At 37.2% G+C, this 17,511-nt stretch overlaps 1 protein-coding gene across 1 annotated transcript in view; it reads left to right on the top strand.

Annotated features, from left to right (window-relative positions):
* Positions 1-17,511, top strand: part of LOC117299639 — a 34,477-nt gene that overhangs the window by 1,981 nt on the left and 14,985 nt on the right. Inside the window, exons 2-6 of the mRNA XM_033783188.1 lie at positions 5,059-5,130; positions 6,614-6,673; positions 7,397-7,465; positions 9,050-9,121; positions 10,117-10,185. Coding sequence (XP_033639079.1) covers positions 5,059-5,130; positions 6,614-6,673; positions 7,397-7,465; positions 9,050-9,121; positions 10,117-10,185 — 342 coding nt within the window. The remainder of the gene's footprint in view (positions 1-5,058; positions 5,131-6,613; positions 6,674-7,396; positions 7,466-9,049; positions 9,122-10,116; positions 10,186-17,511) is intronic.

The following is a 17,511-nucleotide window of genomic DNA, read 5'->3' as shown; positions in this document are numbered from 1 at the left end:
CGCTTGGTTGCTAATCGTCTTAATACCTTTATAACTAATTATAATATTCTGCATAACTCCCAGTATGGTTTCCGTGCTAACTTCTCAACCCAAACGGCACTTATAGACCTTGTTGACAAAATCAGTTCGTCTATTGATCAATGTAACCACACTATAGGATTGTTCTTGGACCTTTCAAAGGCATTCGACACTATTGATCATGTTATCTTACTTTCAAAGCTTGAGAGGTATGGAATTAGGGGAAAGGCCTTGGACTGGTTCAAAAGCTATCTCTCTGATAGGAAACAATTCGTTCATTGGAAAGATTGTGACTCTACATCTAAAACTATTAAATGTGGCGTACCTCAAGGTTCAATTCTAGGTCCAATACTCTTTCTCTTATATATAAACGATATCTGTAATTCTTCGAAATTGTTATCCTTTATTCTTTTTGCCGATGACACCAATGTTTTCTTTAGTCATAGTAACTTAAAGGAGGCAGTTTCAGTAATGAACTCAGAACTGCATAAGGTTTCATTGTGGTTTAAATGTAACAAACTATCAATTAATGAAAAGAAAACTTGCTTTATGTTATTTTCAAATATATGTCAAGATGACAACATCAATATTTATATAAACAACTCTAAAATAAGCCAAGTTAATTCTTTTAGATTTCTAGGTGTTATAATTGACAGCAACCTTACATGGAAGTCTCACTGCCAAAAGATTCACACATCAGTTTCCCAAATTTTGGGTGTTCTACGTAAACTTAAACATATTCTGCCTAGGAATGTGCTTTTCTCTATTTATAATACGCTGGCATTGCCCCACTTTCAATACGGGATTCTAGCCTGGGGAAATACTCATGCTTCTTACCTGAACAAGCTATTAATCGTACAGAAGAAATCCTTGAGAGTTATAGCCAATTCTAGCTTTAGAGAGCACACTGCACCCCTTTTCAAGCAATTTAAAACACTCGATATTTTTAAACTGTATAAATATCATCTTGGGGTCCTTATGTTTAAGTTTGAATTTAACTTGTTACCAGGTAACATAAGACTCCTCTTTACACGAAATATTGACATCCATTCACATAACACTAGATCAGCTACTAAAATTCATATTGGAAAGGCTCGGACCACTTTATTTATGAAAACAGTCAGACATCAAGGCCCCCTACTCTGGAATCAGCTCACCCCAATACCTTCATTTAGAACTGTGCACAGCTTAAAAAAATACATGAAAAACCTACTTATAACCAGTATCGTCTAAAATGACACCACCTGTAACTACACGCGTACCATGATTATCCATTCCAAATTATCAAGTTTTTGTAATTTCCTAAATAATGTTCTGTTAATTTTCCTTTTTGTTATCAACTCTCAATATGTATTTATGACTGCATAGCAAACAAATTCTTTTCAAAACAGTTTAATTACAAACAATCATTGTTTTGTGTTATTTTTGCTGTATGCACTATACCTTTCACCGTACCTTAATTTCAATAATCAACATTGTTATTGTTATAAAGTAAAACCTATTAATTTATATTATAAAGGGTCCAGGCTCTGTACAAGCCTAGGCTTTTTCCTGGTGCCCTCCTCTTATCACTCGTTGTTCTTATTTCTTGTATGTTTCATGATTATTTATTGTGATATTTGGAAATAAAAAACAAACAAACAAACAAACATGTGTTTTAAATAAATCCGTAATTCTCGATATCGAGAATTGATAACTGTTTTAATTTTATCTCAAAAAGTAAAGCATTTCATGGAACAATATTTCAAGATGAGTCTTTCACCATAACCTTCTAAAAACCCTGTAAGTTATTTGTACATCTGTGAAACTGTCTTTTGTTTCTATTCCGAAAGTGTATAGGCCTAATAGCTTTAATTCAACATATTTTCGTTTGTATGTACATTCGCTAGCATATTCTCCACAGTGTGAGAGTAGCGTTTTTAGCTGACATTTCGTTTCCCCAGACTGCTTTGTTCCCTGAACAAAAGAAAACTTGACGCTCTAGCTCTATAAATAGTCGGATTTATTATCTCTGCCCGTGCAACGGCAGAGATATTGTCCCTGTGCGGGATAATAGGGACCTTTAGATTCGAGTGAACGTGGACCTCGTTCACGTCGACCACGGTTGTGGTTTTTTCCAAGTGACGTCATAACCATAGTTTTGGGGTCGTGACTCTTTGGGGCGCCAAATGTAAATTTTTTATTAAACGCAATTTTACATATAATTCATTATATAAAATGAATAGGGTAGATGGCCTTAGCTTTCGATCCAATCCGGACCTTCTTCAGAGGCATAAAACAAGTACAAACAAATACATATCCATTTATAGAAAAAGAGAGGGGGAAAGGGATTAAGGAAAGGATCCAGAAAGAAGCGGGAAAATAACAGCCAATCAAAGTTCCTATTTCAGAAACAATATTGGTGGCTATGAACCAATAGGAGTGGAGTGGCGAGGACAAAGGATGTTTAGAATGAAAGGAAGGGTTACTGGACCATAAAAGTGGTAAAAGTATTGTTCGACAACAATGCAGGGAGACATGAAAGGGTAGGATTAGAGAGCAAGTTGCATCATGATGCAACTAACAATGGTCAATTAATAAGAATAGCAAGATCAATTCATTATATAACACATAATTCATTATCCATCCATTATTTATTTTTACCTTTATTATTATTATACATGACACACACCGAAAGCATAGAGAATCACACCGGATTCACCAACCCAAGACAGTCCAACCCTTTGAACCAAACATAAACACTAGTGTTGAATAGCTTACCATTACCCTACATTTTACTAAAGCTGAAGAATTGATTTGTTGTATACTTACTTTCTGTAAATAAAGTGTAAAATAATACGAAATTTGTTCGGTCAATAAGTTTTTATAAATATATAGGCCCTGGTTATAAAAACTGTCTCCATTTGCAGTGGTATGTGGTAACCCGATTTCTCCACAGCCCCCCCCCCCCCCATACCTCTTTTGAAATTACCCTACCTTTGATCTTGTTGTTGTTTAATTTGCCCATTAGTTGCATCATGCAAATTGGTCTCTAATCCAACCCTTTTACGTTTCCCTGCATTATTATACATACAATGCATTACACCCTACTTTTAAGGTCCAGTAAATCCATTCTTTCATACGACCGTCCTTTGTCCTCATACTCCTATTGGGGTTCGTAGCAAAGTGCCTGCCCCATCCACGATTTTTAGGTTCATAGCCACCAGGTCCAAATTTCATAGAGCTGCTCAGCACAAAACTTTTACTTGGCAAAAAAAGTCTTCCTTGATAAAAGAGGATTAGTAGGCCTACCAACAAAATTGCCACGTGGTTTTTAGTACAGGCAAGCAACAGCTGAATACGTAACAAGCAATGTGGCTGGTAAGCCTGTTTTTATCATCAAGGCAGAAATGTAATGCTAAGCAAATTTTTGTGCCTAGCAGCTCTATGAAATTTGGCCCAGTGGTTTTTCAAATAGAAACTTTGATTGGCTATATTGTTCCCGTTTGTATGGACCTTTCCCTTAATCCATTTCCCCCTTTGTCTATAATAGGAAATGTATTTTTTCGTACTTGTTTAAGCCTCTGAAGAACGTCCAGGTCCTCAACCACAAAAGCTATTTTGACAATCTATACATTATATGAAAGGGCTTTACATACGGAGTCTGTTTTTAAGGCGTTGGAGTAATTGCAGAATACCCCGCAGCCTGAAAGTGGAGGCGCGGAGTCGTGGTGCGGGTAATAACCGGTAGAGGGCGTTTTTAGAAAGACGGGCATTCCACTATTATTATGAGGTCAAGATAATTTTGGAGAGTTGGGGAAGGTTGAGGCACGGAGTCGCGGAGTCGTGGTGTGGGTTATGACCGGTAGAGGGCGTTTTTAGAAAGACGGGCATTCCACTGCATGAGGTCAAGATAATTTTGGAGAGTTGGGGAAGGTGGAGGCGCGGAGTCGCGGAGTCTCGGAGACGTGGTGCGTGCAATGGCCGATAGAGGGCGTTTTCAGAAAGACTGGCATACCACTACAAGTGGTCAACATTGTGGAGAGTCGGGGAAGTGGAGGCGCGGAGTCGCGGAGTCGACTATTATATTAAACACTAGTTGAAAACCGATTCAAAAAACTTTGATTCCCATTCATAAATACCTTTTCGGTAAAAAAACATCAACACTTTTTGGTAAAAAAGTAAAAAAATGCAAACAATTAATTGTTCAATGATTTCTTTCAATACAACACCCTTCCAGCTATGAAATGGTAAGGCCCTCGGGTAAACAACTCCTTATAAGGGAATGCTGTGCGCATCGTGCGTAATCGGGTGATGTGGCACAACTGTCCCGGCTGTCGCTCTCGACCAATATGAATGAAGAAACTGTCTTATAAGCGCAGGTGCAAGCTCGCGTGTCACGCCCATGTTTCAACCATGTTTACTGGTCATTAACAAAGGTTTATACACACCCACGTGACGCGCTCTTCACCAATAGGAATAGCGAAACTGTCTGAGGTATTTATGAATGCAAGATAATTCCACGACCAGGCAAAGCCCGCAGTACTGAGGCAAAAGACAGTCAAGCAAACGCCGCTCTTTCTGTGAAGAAAATATGCAGGCCAGAAAACGACTAAGGAACACAATATGCTTCAAGTCTTTTCTTAAAAAATAGGCAGTGAATTCGAGGTGTGTATTATAGTGATTGGAAGATTGTTCCACAAAAAGCCCTTTTCTCACTATATAATTTTTTCCCAGGGATTTTGGTCAATCTTTTCGTACAACAAAAAAAAAACTCCCGGAATTTCCCGGGAAATAACTTATTCCCAGGAAAAAATAACCCCTGCTCAGGGATTTAACCCCTGGGTAAAAACAGCTAGTGTGGACAAAAGCGGGTTTAACTTGCCGTAACTTTTGCGTCCACTGTGTTGAGACGTCTGCATGGGCTCTCATGTGTATCACATTTACTGGGGATCATAATGGTTAAACATCAGTACATAAACCCGGAAAATGGCTCCGTAGTGTGAAAAGGGCTACAGATAGATTACACTTTATGTGATATTTTTGAATATTGTGTTACAGAGACCTCGGTGGGAACTTCTTGAGAGAGATACCGACGGATTGGTTGTCACAGTTTCCTCGGCTCATTTCCCTGTAAGTATTGAATCTAAAGTCTGCCAGTATGTTGATATACAATCCCAAGCTTTCGAAAGTTTCTTTAAAGGCAGTGGACACTATTGGTAATTACTCAAAATAACTATCAGCATAGAACCTAACTTGGAAACGAGTAATGGGGAGAGGTTGATAGTATACAACATTGTGAGAAACGGCTCCCTCTGAAGTGACTTATTTTTCGAGAAAGATGCTATTTTCCACGAATTTGATTTCGAGACCTCAAGTTTAGAACTTGAGGTCTCGAAATCAAGCATCTGAAAGTATACAACTTCGTGTGACAAGTGTGTTTTTGTCTTTCATAGTTATCACGCACCTCCGACGACCAATCAAGCTCAAATTTTCACAGGTTTTATAATTTATGCATATGTTGATACACACCAAGTGAGAAGACTGAATTTCGACAATTACCAATAGTTTCCACTGTCTTTAAAGTGCACAAATACAACGCAACCAAATTTATTTTGCGCATTATATAGTCTAACTGTGAATTTATTGTGTGATCTGGTCTATGCTTCCTACACACCTAAAAAGTACTAAAATAACACAACGAAATACACGTAGGCAAATGTCACTGACAGTAGTGTTTGAACACATGGCAACGTTGTCTCTTTTGCTTGTCAATGACGCCCGCCTTCATAATAACACACAAAAGAATAATGCATGAACGCTCTTTTTTCCTTTGGTGCTTCACTACAGCAAAACGAAATAAGTTTGTTTTATACTGCAGACATCAGTGCGCACCCGTGCGTTGTAAGTGTGGAGCACGTGCTTACTCGGTACGGTCCACCTGAGTTCTGCGTGCTCATTGGACAGCTGAACTGGGGAAGTGCCGAGTAAGCATGGACCACGCACTTATCACATGCACAGCCCGCACGTACGCCGTCCGTGGAGCAAGTGACCGTTGCAAAAATTTAAAAGACTCACGGAGTCCGTGCGTTGTGCGCATATTGGCTGTAGAGGGCACGCGCGTCACCCGTACGGGGCCGAATCCGTAGCCAGAACGCATCAAAAGTTCCTCCTGCACTAAAAGTGCTACGTCGTGCTCCCAAATCCGTACTGAGGCGGTACTCACCACGTACGGATTCCCAAATCTTGCCCACGTTTTTTGCAGGAAGACAGCACGCACTTGCAAGTACGGCGGGTTGGGACCGCCGCATATTAAGGGTAATCGAATTGAATAGTTTTTTTTTCAACAATTAAAATCTGTGAATAGTCATATGACTCGATCACGACTTGACATTGTATAAATTAAGCGATTAAGAGTTGACAAAGCTCAGTTTTAAAAACAGATAGAGACTCAATTATCATCAGACTAACTGGCAGATCGTTCCACATTTTGGCCCCAGAAAAGGTAAAGCTTGAGCACAAGCTCTCTTCATTGGCCATTGGTACTCTCAGAGTAAGGTTGTCGCTTTATGTATTTTGAATTTCTATGCTTTCACTTTATGTATTTTTATTTCAGGGATGTATCACGCAATTCAATTTCGGGGCCTTTTCGTGTACCGCCATTTCTTAAAGTCCTGTAAGTTAAAATTTTTTTTTTTTCGTTTTTCTCGTACTATAACTAAATCAAACCAGTATATTTCAAAATTGGTTGTATTAAAAAAAAAATATTCAAGAACTTGTTTTTGTCTTTTATCGTGTGTGTGTGTGTCAAGAATCCAAGCATTTTGTCACCGTGTAAATGAAAAGTTTTTTTTTTTACCGTTGAACATAAGATATTATGCCTTACACCACAATATTGGGGGAAATGTTGCCGTTAGTCGTCCATTACTCGTAACGATATTTTACCCTAGACAGACCTCCATGATTCATTAACTCAAACACTGACTTGGTAACAAGCATGAGAGAGCTGTTGATAGTATAAAACATTGTGGGAAACGGCTCCTTCTGGAGTAGCATAGATTTTGAAATAAAGGTAATTTCTCACTAAAATAATAAATGACTAATTCTAGCTAGAAGTCTTTTATTCCTATCTGAAGGCACACAAATTCGTCCAACAACGGTGTTTTTTCTTTCATCATTTTCTCCCAACTTCGATGACCAATTGAGCTCAAATTTTCACAGGTTTGTTATGTTATGCATGTGTTTGAATACAACAAGTGGGAACACTGGTCTTTGACAATTACTAATAGCGTACCTTCCCTTTAAAGACAATTTAAATCACAGTGGTGCCTTTAAATTGCAATACATTTTCTCGAAGATTGTAATTTGGTTTTCATTCTGCTAAATTGTTTGGTAACAGATCTGCTGGGTACAACCAGTTGCAAGATATAACAATGATGATGGCAACCGGAGTAAGGTTACAAACTGCGTAAGTATCTTTGAGCAACAGTAGTTTGCGCTGCTCGGCTAAACCAATCACAAGAACCATCTCTGCCCTCACAGGTACCCATTTACCCCTGGTGGGTGGAGAGAATCAATTGAGTGTCTTGCTCAGCGACACAGTTTTTTTTTTATATTATTGACTGGTTACAGCGCCCTATCTTGGCGTGAACCGTAGACAGCAACAATAACTGAATCCGGGGAAATTAAATGAGTTCCTTTCTTTTCCAAGATTCTTTTCTTATTTCACATTAATTTAAGACCGAGGTATATTAAAAAACACAACTTGACTGGCATAGTTCAGTAAATAGTGTATGTTTCTTAAATTTAATGGACAATAAAGTTGTACTTTTTTTGCATATCCGAATTTGTCTATATTGGTCTGCTAAATTCTTAATTAATGGTGGCTCTTATAACAATGTTTTTATAAATCCTTTTTTTAATGAGAAAAAATAGGGGTCTCAATTTACATGGTTTAAACAAGTTATTGTCTTAGTTTATCTGGTTAAATACAAGTTTTCTACGAATAGAATAGTGAGAAAGGAATTTTGACGGTATATAACTTCTGACATCTTTTTCACTTTCTGTCCCAAAAGCTGGTATGGTTACTTTGGTAAATTGTTGTTGGAATTGAGGCACTTCCGGATTTTTAAAGGGAAATATTACATTTAAAAAAATTTTTTTGAAGAGAGTATAACATTTATTGACCAGAAAATCGTTTTCCAGTTGATTCCACACCATTTAGAGCATTAAAAACGAAGTTCGTCCGTTTCCTATAAAGACAAAGTGTTTCCTATAATGCGTTCCCCCAACCTCGTGCCTGTGAGTGATCAGAAATAGGTCCATCTTCGGGGGAATAGACGTACACTATACCTCATTGCCAGTCAATATTATTATTCTCTAATGATTTGCCTTATTTGCCTTATCACAGTAAGGGCGGCGTGTTATAGTTAGTATTAAAGGCAGTGGACACTATTGGTAATTACTCAAAATAATTATTGGCATAAAAACCTTTCTTGGTGAAGAGTAATGGGGAGAGGTTGATGATGTAAAACATTGTGAGAAACAGCTCCCTCTCGAGCGCCATAGTTTCCAAGCAAGAAGTAATTTTACACGAATTTTCGAGACCTCAGATTTAGAACTTGAGGTCTCGAAATCAACCATCTAAACGCACACAACTTAGTGTGACAAGGGTGTTTTTTCTTTCACTCATATCTCGCAACTTCGACGCCTGATTGAGCTCAAATTTTCACAGTTTATTTGTTATTTTATGCATATGTTTAGTTGCACCAAGTGAGAAGACTGGTCTTTGACAATTTTACCAACAGTGTCCACTGCATTTAAGTCATAAAGTAAATGCAAAGTGTTTTTTTGTTTTTGTAGATACTTGTTAATTCAATTTTTTTTCTGAGATCTGTAAAAACTGTAAATTTAAATGGTGTCGACCTTTTGGTTGTTTTTAATTAAGATTTATTAGTACACCTTAAAAATAAAAACAAAATAAAAAAATAAATAAGAATAATGATAAAAATAATAATATTAATAATATTTAATGTTTCTTTTTTTTACCCAGAGATTTCACAACGAACGAGGTTGAAGTTCTTCGAACGAATACATTTGTAAACTGCACAGAGTTAAAGAATGTGTAAGATTTATTTATTTATCAATCTGACCCTTTCCTTGTGTTAAAGGCGATGGATACAACTGGTATTTTCTCAACATAAAAAGTTACTTGATAACGAGCAATGAAGAGCTGTTGACAGTAAAAATACATTGCGAGAAACGGCTCCCTCTGAATTGACGTAACTTTAAGAAAGAAGGTAGTTCACACTAAACTGTTTGAATTTGATTTCAAGACCTCAAAATTAGATTTTGAGTTCTCTAAATTAAACATCTGAAAGCACACACAACTTCGTGTGACAAGGTTTTTTTCTCCATTATTATCTCGCAATTTCGACGACCACAATTGAGTTCAAACTTTCACAGGTTTATGTTTTGCTGCACATGTCGAGATACACCATGTGAGAAGACTGGTCCTCGACAATTACCAAAGGTGTCCGGTATCTTTAAACATAATTTACTTGTTACTCTATTGTTTATTGAATGATTTTTTAGAGACAAAACTACTGTACAGTTATTTATATTCATTTTGAAGAAGGAATATAACTGCCTCTAGCTACCGGTCAGTCTTGGTGGTCTAGTTGGTATGACACTGTTTTAGAGTTACAAAGGTCGTGGGTTGTGATGCGTGTGATTTTTCCTCACATAACCTTGGGAACGTACCAATTAAACAGTGCTAACACATACTGGTGTAAATGGGTAAAATCAAAATGAACGTAAGTGATTGAAGTCTAACAATGATTATATAATATACAATTACATTTTTATTTTGCATTTTTACTTCTGTTATTGCTTAGTGTTCTCTTTCGGTAGATAAAATGCCCTTTTATCTGCCGGGGGTTCACTTTTTAACTCTGTATTATTAGGCCCACTATTTTTCTGTGGTAAGGTCTATCCCATTTTAAACGTTGTACCTTTTTACTGGTGACTGTATTTTTATGTGAGCAATAAGGCCAAAGGAATTTCCCTTGCGGGGACAATAAAGTTTTATTGTGTTGTATTATTGTATTGTATTAATAGTGACCTGAACTTGAACAAGATATCCAAAATTGAACCAGAGGGTCTGGCTGTAAATGAGTTCACCAAAATGTAAGTCTAACATCAATTACTAAGTGCCCTTCAATGGGAGACTTTCCAACGCTAGGTGGCAGCAGACTTACCGGGTAAATTTCAATTGTTGACGTAGCTCTGGCCGTGTCCAAAACAACGACTTCGGCTACAGCTACGTCTAGATCAGCGCGATCTAGTCGTAGCTCTAGCCAAAGTAGCCGTTTCGGACACGGCCTCTGAACATGCACATAATTCTGAGAACAATGGCTTTACCCAGTAAGTCTGCTGCCACCTATCGTCACAGAAAGTCTCCTATTAGCTCATTTAAATACCGACTAAAAACATTTGTACTTAATTCCCAACATAATTGATTTTTGTTTTTAAACTGGTAGTTGGCGAAGCCGTTACTTACTTACTAACTCATCCATGTTTTCTAATTCGTATCGTTTGTTTAATTGTAAGTCCCTTTGTTTACTTCGCATACATGTTCTGCTCAAGCGTTATATATACCTTGTTTAACCATAGTTAAACCTTTATGTATTTATCTATTCGTCTATTTAGTGGTCCTGTTTTGTTTTGTATTGTTGGAACGGGCACATCCACCACAAACCTCGGCTTTTGGGACGCAGCCTCCATGTAAATGTGGAGATAATGATGTTATAAAATTGATTGATTGAACATGTTTCATGAACAGGTACAAGTGTATATAACATTTGAGGCATTGCATGGTGGAGTATCAGTATTTTGCGGTAGCACGATGTGTGTACTCTCTTTTTTTTTTTTGCGGCGATTTTTAACATATTTTTTTTTACCATATACATTTCATACCAGTTTTCAAACGCTTTTCAAAGACCAACTCGTCCGATCCAAGGTAATGTGTTCCTTTCAGAAACCATTTCAATACTTATTGTACGTACTTCACTGCTCATGTTTCACTTAGTTACATGTTCATGTTTGTTGTGTTGTCATTTATAGCCTTCGACAAAGACTCTGCTAGGGTCGAAACGTCAGGCCACTAACTATTTTTTTTTGCATTAATAACATCGGTCCATTTGGTTGGTTAGTTGTTTGCAACATCTAATTCTTTGCTTCAATAAGTGTGTACAAACGTTCAGAGTGTGTAAAAAAAACGGCGACTGAACAAAAAAGCAAACCCCTTTTTTAACGAGCATTTCGGCTTATTCATATCTCGTTGTTTTAATCTGGTCCTGTAACAAAACCTCCGTTTCAACTTTCTAAATTTGTGTATACTTTCTCAGCTAAATAATTGTTTTTAAACATTCAATTTTAACATGTTTCATGTTCTCTCTTTCTTTGACAGAAGAATGCACGACAACCGATTAACAGAGCTAACTCCAGCTATGTTTGGTGGTGGACGCTACTATTCATTGTAATTAAAGGGCTATGTACTTTTTGAAGGACCAAAAACACAATGTTCACAGATTTACATTTAACTTACACAGCTTAAAGATAATGATAGTAGAAAGCTTTCCTGAAAATATTACTTGCTGAGGTGCTGTAGTTTTTGAGAAATGAGTAAAACATTGTCATGAAAAGAATTTTCGTCTCACTGATTTTGAGACGAACATTATTTTAGCATGTAAAAACGTATTTTCATGACATTGTTTTACTCATTTCTCAAAAACTACAGCACCTCAGCAACTAATACTTTAAGGTTCGCTTTCTACTATCATTATCTTCAAACGGTTTAAGTTTAATGTAAATCTGTGGACATTGTGTTTTGTGTTACAAAAAGTACCCGCAAATCCTTAAAACAAAACACCATAATATTGTCACAAATAAGCATTAGGCACCTTTGGTAATTGTCAAAAACCATGCTTCTAACTTGGTGTACCTCAACATATGCATAAATGAACAAACCTGTAAAGATGTGAACTCAATTGTTTGTTGAAGCTCCCTGAGAATAAAGGAAGAAAAACATCCGTGTCAAACATGTTGTGTGCTTTTAGATGATTGAATTCGAGACCTCATCTGAGGTCTCGAATTCATTTCAAATTGTTAAGTGAGAAATAACTTTTTTTTTTCTTCAAAAAAAAACTGCGTTACCTCAGAGGGAGCCTTTTCTCAAAATGTATATACTCTCCATGGCTCGAATAAACCAAAATAATACGGTGTTAACCAAGAGCCCGTAAACATGCATGCCTCCATGAACAGTTTTCAAAAACTTCACGCTGAATCAGAGGAGAGATTAATCATGTCAATAGCAGTTACTGCAACAATGGACATTGACACTTTTCACCTGTAAGCACATACCGCGACAACAATACCCGACCGATTGAAACAAACAAGGTGTCAAAATCACCGTAATAAAATGTTCCGTCTCCTGATATTTTCACTTTTAGAATACGAAAAACAAGTTTAAAATTATAGGTGCTTTTACAACAGCCGCATTACTTTTTGTTGCTGTATTTATATATTGATGTGTAATACTACACATTTCTCGTATTATTTTAGAGACGTCAAGGGGAATCATTTGACACGGATAGAGAGCTACACACTAGGAGGGTTTACGTATAGGATGTGAGTGGTTTACTACACAGGCTTTTAATGGATGCGTTCGTTTAGCTTCCCTGGAGGGTCTCACCCGCATGGCTCACTCAGGTGAGCCCCTGACAACAGCTAAATGAACATAAGAGGAGTTCTGTTGGCAACGTTTGCGCGAGTGGAACACACCCCAGATCACATAACAAATCACACCTTTATGTGCCATTCACCCGCTCATCATTCCACTTAAAAACACTTCGTTTCTTTGGGCCGCGTCTTTGGAGTGGTTTAAGCCAGTCGATTAGATTGAAATCATCTGTGGGTCGATTTAAACGCGCATATAAAAGAGCTCTCCTCTCCCAGTATTTGACAAAGTTTGCCTTCTCACTCTCATTTTACCGTTGCCTAAGTCGTCAGCAAACGCTTTTTTATTATTTCTCGATTTCTTATTCTTATTGTTATTATTGGTATTATTATTATTATTATTATTGTTATTATTATTGTGCAATTAATGTTCTCATCATTGTCTTCATCATGTCTGTCTTTGTTCTTTTTGTCAGTCCGTTCGTTCTTGTCCCCGTTTATTGTCTGTCTCCAGGCATCCCTACATAAGCCTCGGCTTCCAGATGATGCCTCCATACTCTATGTATTTATTTTTCTCACCCTCATTAAATAGCTTTGTTTATTGGTTATTCCTTAAAAACATTGTTTGTACTCTGTTTTCATGAAGTATGGAAATAAATATCAGTTTGAATGAATTCGAGACCTCAGCTAAGGTCTCGAATTCGATTCAAATATCTTAGTGAGGAATTACTTCTTTCTCAAAAACTACGTGCTTTTTAGCGTCATGCTATGCTATGAAAATGTGGCGAAAGGGGACTTAAAATAAAAACAAAGTCAAACTATGGGTGCGTTCGATTAGCTACCCAGGGTCTACCCCGGTACCTTCGAATAGCTTTGACGGGGCTCACCCAGAGCAGCCCCTAGTGCCCTGCTTGTGGAGTGGGTCACTTGGGGCTGGCTCCAGGTGCATGACCTCACCACTTGTAGAGGATGAGTGATCGTTCGATTAGCTCTTGTCAGGGGTCACCCGAGTCAGCACCGCGGGTCGTCGAACGCACCCCAAACAAATACTTATTGTATGACAAAAAAACAGTAAAATACCATTGCATCCTTTTCCATACTATTAGGTTATTTACATTGATGTCTTATAACTCGACTATTATTTCCTCTGAAGAAATCTCTCACGCAACAATTTACAGGAACTTCCAGGTGATCTATTTACATATAAGACAGATTCTGAACGGCCTATTATTGACATGTGAGTTTTTTGGCTTTTCTGAAGTCTTTTTTGTTGGTTTTGTTTTTTGAGAAAACGTTTTGTTTTGCTTAGAGCATTAAAGGCAGTAGACACTATTGGTAACTAACCAAAATAATTATTTGCATAAAACCTTACTTGTTAACGAGTAATTGGGAGCTTTTGATAGTATAAAACATTGTGAGAAACGGCTCCTTCTGAAGTAACGTCGTTTCCGAGTAATTTTCCACGAATTTGATTTCGAGACCTTAGAATTAGGTCTTGAGGTCTCGAAATCAAGCATCTGAAAGCACACAACTTCGTGTCGAGGATGTTTTTTTCTTTCATTAGTATCTCGCAACTTCGACGGCCAGTTGAGCTCTAGTTTTCACAGGTTTGTTTATTGTTGCATATTATGTTGAGATACACCGAGTGAGATGACTGTCTTTGACACGTTGCCTTGGATCGGTCGAGTTGGTCTTTGAGAAGCGTTTTGTAATCGTTTGTTATAACGTGCATATGGATAGAAAGGTTAATAACACGGTCGGCCATTTATGGGAGTCAACATTTTGACTCCCATAAATGGCCGACCGTGATAGTTCGCGACGTAAAAAGAAAACCGTGCAATTTTGAGTGATACTTGCGTAGATCATTATATTCTACTATTAAAACATCTTTCTAACAATATGCATTTCATAACAAACTGTTTCAATCGCTTTTTAAAGACCAACTCGTCCGATCCAAGGCAACGTGTTCCTTTTTAAATTTGCATCGGGGGTAAAGCAAATTCATTTTGGTTTTACCCATCAAGCCCGATGTGTGTTAGCACTGTACATGTATACTCCTCTTGTAGTAATTATCCGAGTTTTGTGAAGAAACAAAAAATCACAGACCAGACCAGACCACCGATATTGCCCCGTAGCTAGAGGCAGTATACGGGTAAAAACCAGAATTACTTTTCTCTATCCCCGATGCAAATGTAACATCTCTAATAAATCGCCACGGTATACCCGCTGCTAAAACTGCGAATCTTTCAGTGAAAATACTGTCATCAATCCACGTCATCCTCACACGCTAAAAGTCTGCCATCTCTCTGCTCGCACAGATTCTTTGTTCAATTCACCTTCCCGTCGATTTCCAAGGTTATGGGATACTTTCCCCTCACAAATTCGGGATGCTGCTGTAAACCCCACCTCTTAACTAGTTTTACTTGCTGGTGCTTGCAGGCATGGTGAACCTAATCACTATTGTTGTATAGTCAGTTCTATGTCCATTGTGTTTCGTTTAATCCTCTGGATTAGTGCTACTTATGCGTGGGACAACATGCTTCCGAGCAACAGTAATCAAGTTTACTTTTGTTGTTCCTGACCCACTTAAGCTGTTCCTTGTTGGTCTGTCCAGTTGTTTCCCTCAGTTGATTTACTCCCCATGCCTGCATGCTCCTCTTCAATTCATTCCTTGTTTTTGCTCATCTAGTTGCCATCCGGTCATGTCCTGTTTTTTATTTTATTTTTTTATTTTTATTTATTGTGTGCTTTTTGCTTGAATAATTATTGTATTCGTTATTATTTTGATTGGTTCGTTGTGTTATCGTTTAACTTTTGCTGTGCTTTTTGATGCCCTTGTATTTGTTGAGGTCAAATAAATAATAATAATAATAATAATAATAATACTAACAATAATAATAATAATAATAATGATGATGATGATGATGATGATGATGATGATGATGGTAATAACACAGTTTGTCTTCAAAACATTTCAAAAGAATTTTACAAAATATTAGGAGAGAATGGTTTACAGTACAATACAATAAAATAATCTTTATTAGATCCCAAAAATGGGTAATTCAAATGCTCGCATACAGTAAAAACATTGACGCATTAAAAACATTAAAAAACAGACAATGGCTATATACAATTACAAGAAAAACCACTAAAAAGCGATAAGAAAAAAAAACTGGAGACTGGGCGATAAATTTATAATTATCGTTAGTAAAATTGAGATGAGAAAAATACTGGAGACTGGGCGATAATTAATAATCATCTTTAAAATTGAGATTGTAGTGTGTTATTGCACGAGGGATAAAGGAGGATGGGTAGCAGTTTGTCGCAGAATATGGCACTCGCATACGACCAGATCTTGGGATCAGCTGGCTAGCAAGCGCATCATGAAGCGGATGGTTAGCATCATTCAGTAGCATATTTAGCTTGCCAGCCAGTAGATCCCACAAATGCGAGCTGTGTCGCCACATGAGCAGCGCCACCACATTAATTTAATTTATTAATAGTTGAAAGGATTTGCTTTTGCTAAAGTTAAAGCATTAGAGGGACAGTAGACACGACTTGAATACTTTTCACGTTTGATTGTTGTAGTTGACATCTTGTGGGTCACCCCCTTTCGTTGATGATTTTATAACGAGAAGAACAAGAAGTGAAAAGGGCATGTTTTTTTAAAAGGTTATGATGTAAGTCAATAATTGTCACCAAAAAAAGCTTGGGATTTAAATTGTGTATTTTCATAAAGCCCCATTTTCAATAACATAGCATCTTCACAAAAAAGGAAAAATAAATAGATTTATATACTATAAAGGGGGTAAACAATCAATTTGTGACAGCAGCATCAGTTAAGCGTTATTTGAAAAAATAGTTGACGAAGCTGCCGAAGTTGACAAGCTTTGCTTTTTATGGGCCCCCTCCAACTCCACCACCTTGTGCTCTGTATGTTTTTTGCTTTGTTTTCCGAAATTTATATTTTGCCTTTGCTTGTAAATGTAGTAATATACAGTGTAGTATTATTTCATGTATTATTATCATTCCATTTGCTTGTAAAATCTAGTTCTTTATTTACTTCTAATTGTTTTGTTTATTTGTTTGGATTTGGAAATAAAGTGAATTGAATTGAATTGAATTGAATTGAATTTCACTGTTTGTATAAATTGTATGTTGTTTTCCGTGTAAAAAAGATCGTGTTTTAAAATGGCCGCTGTGAAGTTTTTTTTTAGCGGTTTCAGGCAAAAGTCGTTGAAATAATGATTTAAGCCTAGTTCGCGGTGTTTGTCATTAATTAAAACGTTGCGCAGCTAACACACGTTTCGTGAAATGCAACTGAAGGAAGTGGAGCAGCTGCGCAACATTTACGTAGCGTTATAGGCCTATCGACATAGTGAAAAGGACACGAGATTTTATGACAGTGGCTCAAGTTAAGCACTCTTTCATGAAATCGGCACGGGTTTTGTGCGGGTTAGCCTACGTTATTCCTTGGGCAGCGACGACGGTTGGTTCAGTGCCGAAATATATTTCCTTCTTTCGTTTAGCGAAACAAAACAAAACAAACATAAAATCACCAGCCACTGGTTTACAAGTACGTTTTACTTTAAAGGCAGTGGACACTATTGGTAATTACTCAAAATAATTATTAGCATAAAATCCGACTTTGTAACGAGTAATGGGGAGAGGTTGATAGAATAAAACAAATGTGAGAAACGGCTCCCTCTGAAGTGAAGTAGTTTTCGAGAAAGAAGTAATTTTCCACAGACCTCAAGTTTAGAATTTGAGGTCTCG

Source organism: Asterias rubens, chromosome 14 (genome assembly GCF_902459465.1).
Source record: "Asterias rubens chromosome 14, eAstRub1.3, whole genome shotgun sequence".
In the NCBI taxonomy this organism is placed as follows: Eukaryota; Metazoa; Echinodermata; class Asteroidea; order Forcipulatida; family Asteriidae; genus Asterias; species Asterias rubens.
The sequence above is the reverse complement of the archived record's forward strand: the minus strand, read 5'-3'. Positions and strand labels throughout refer to the sequence as shown.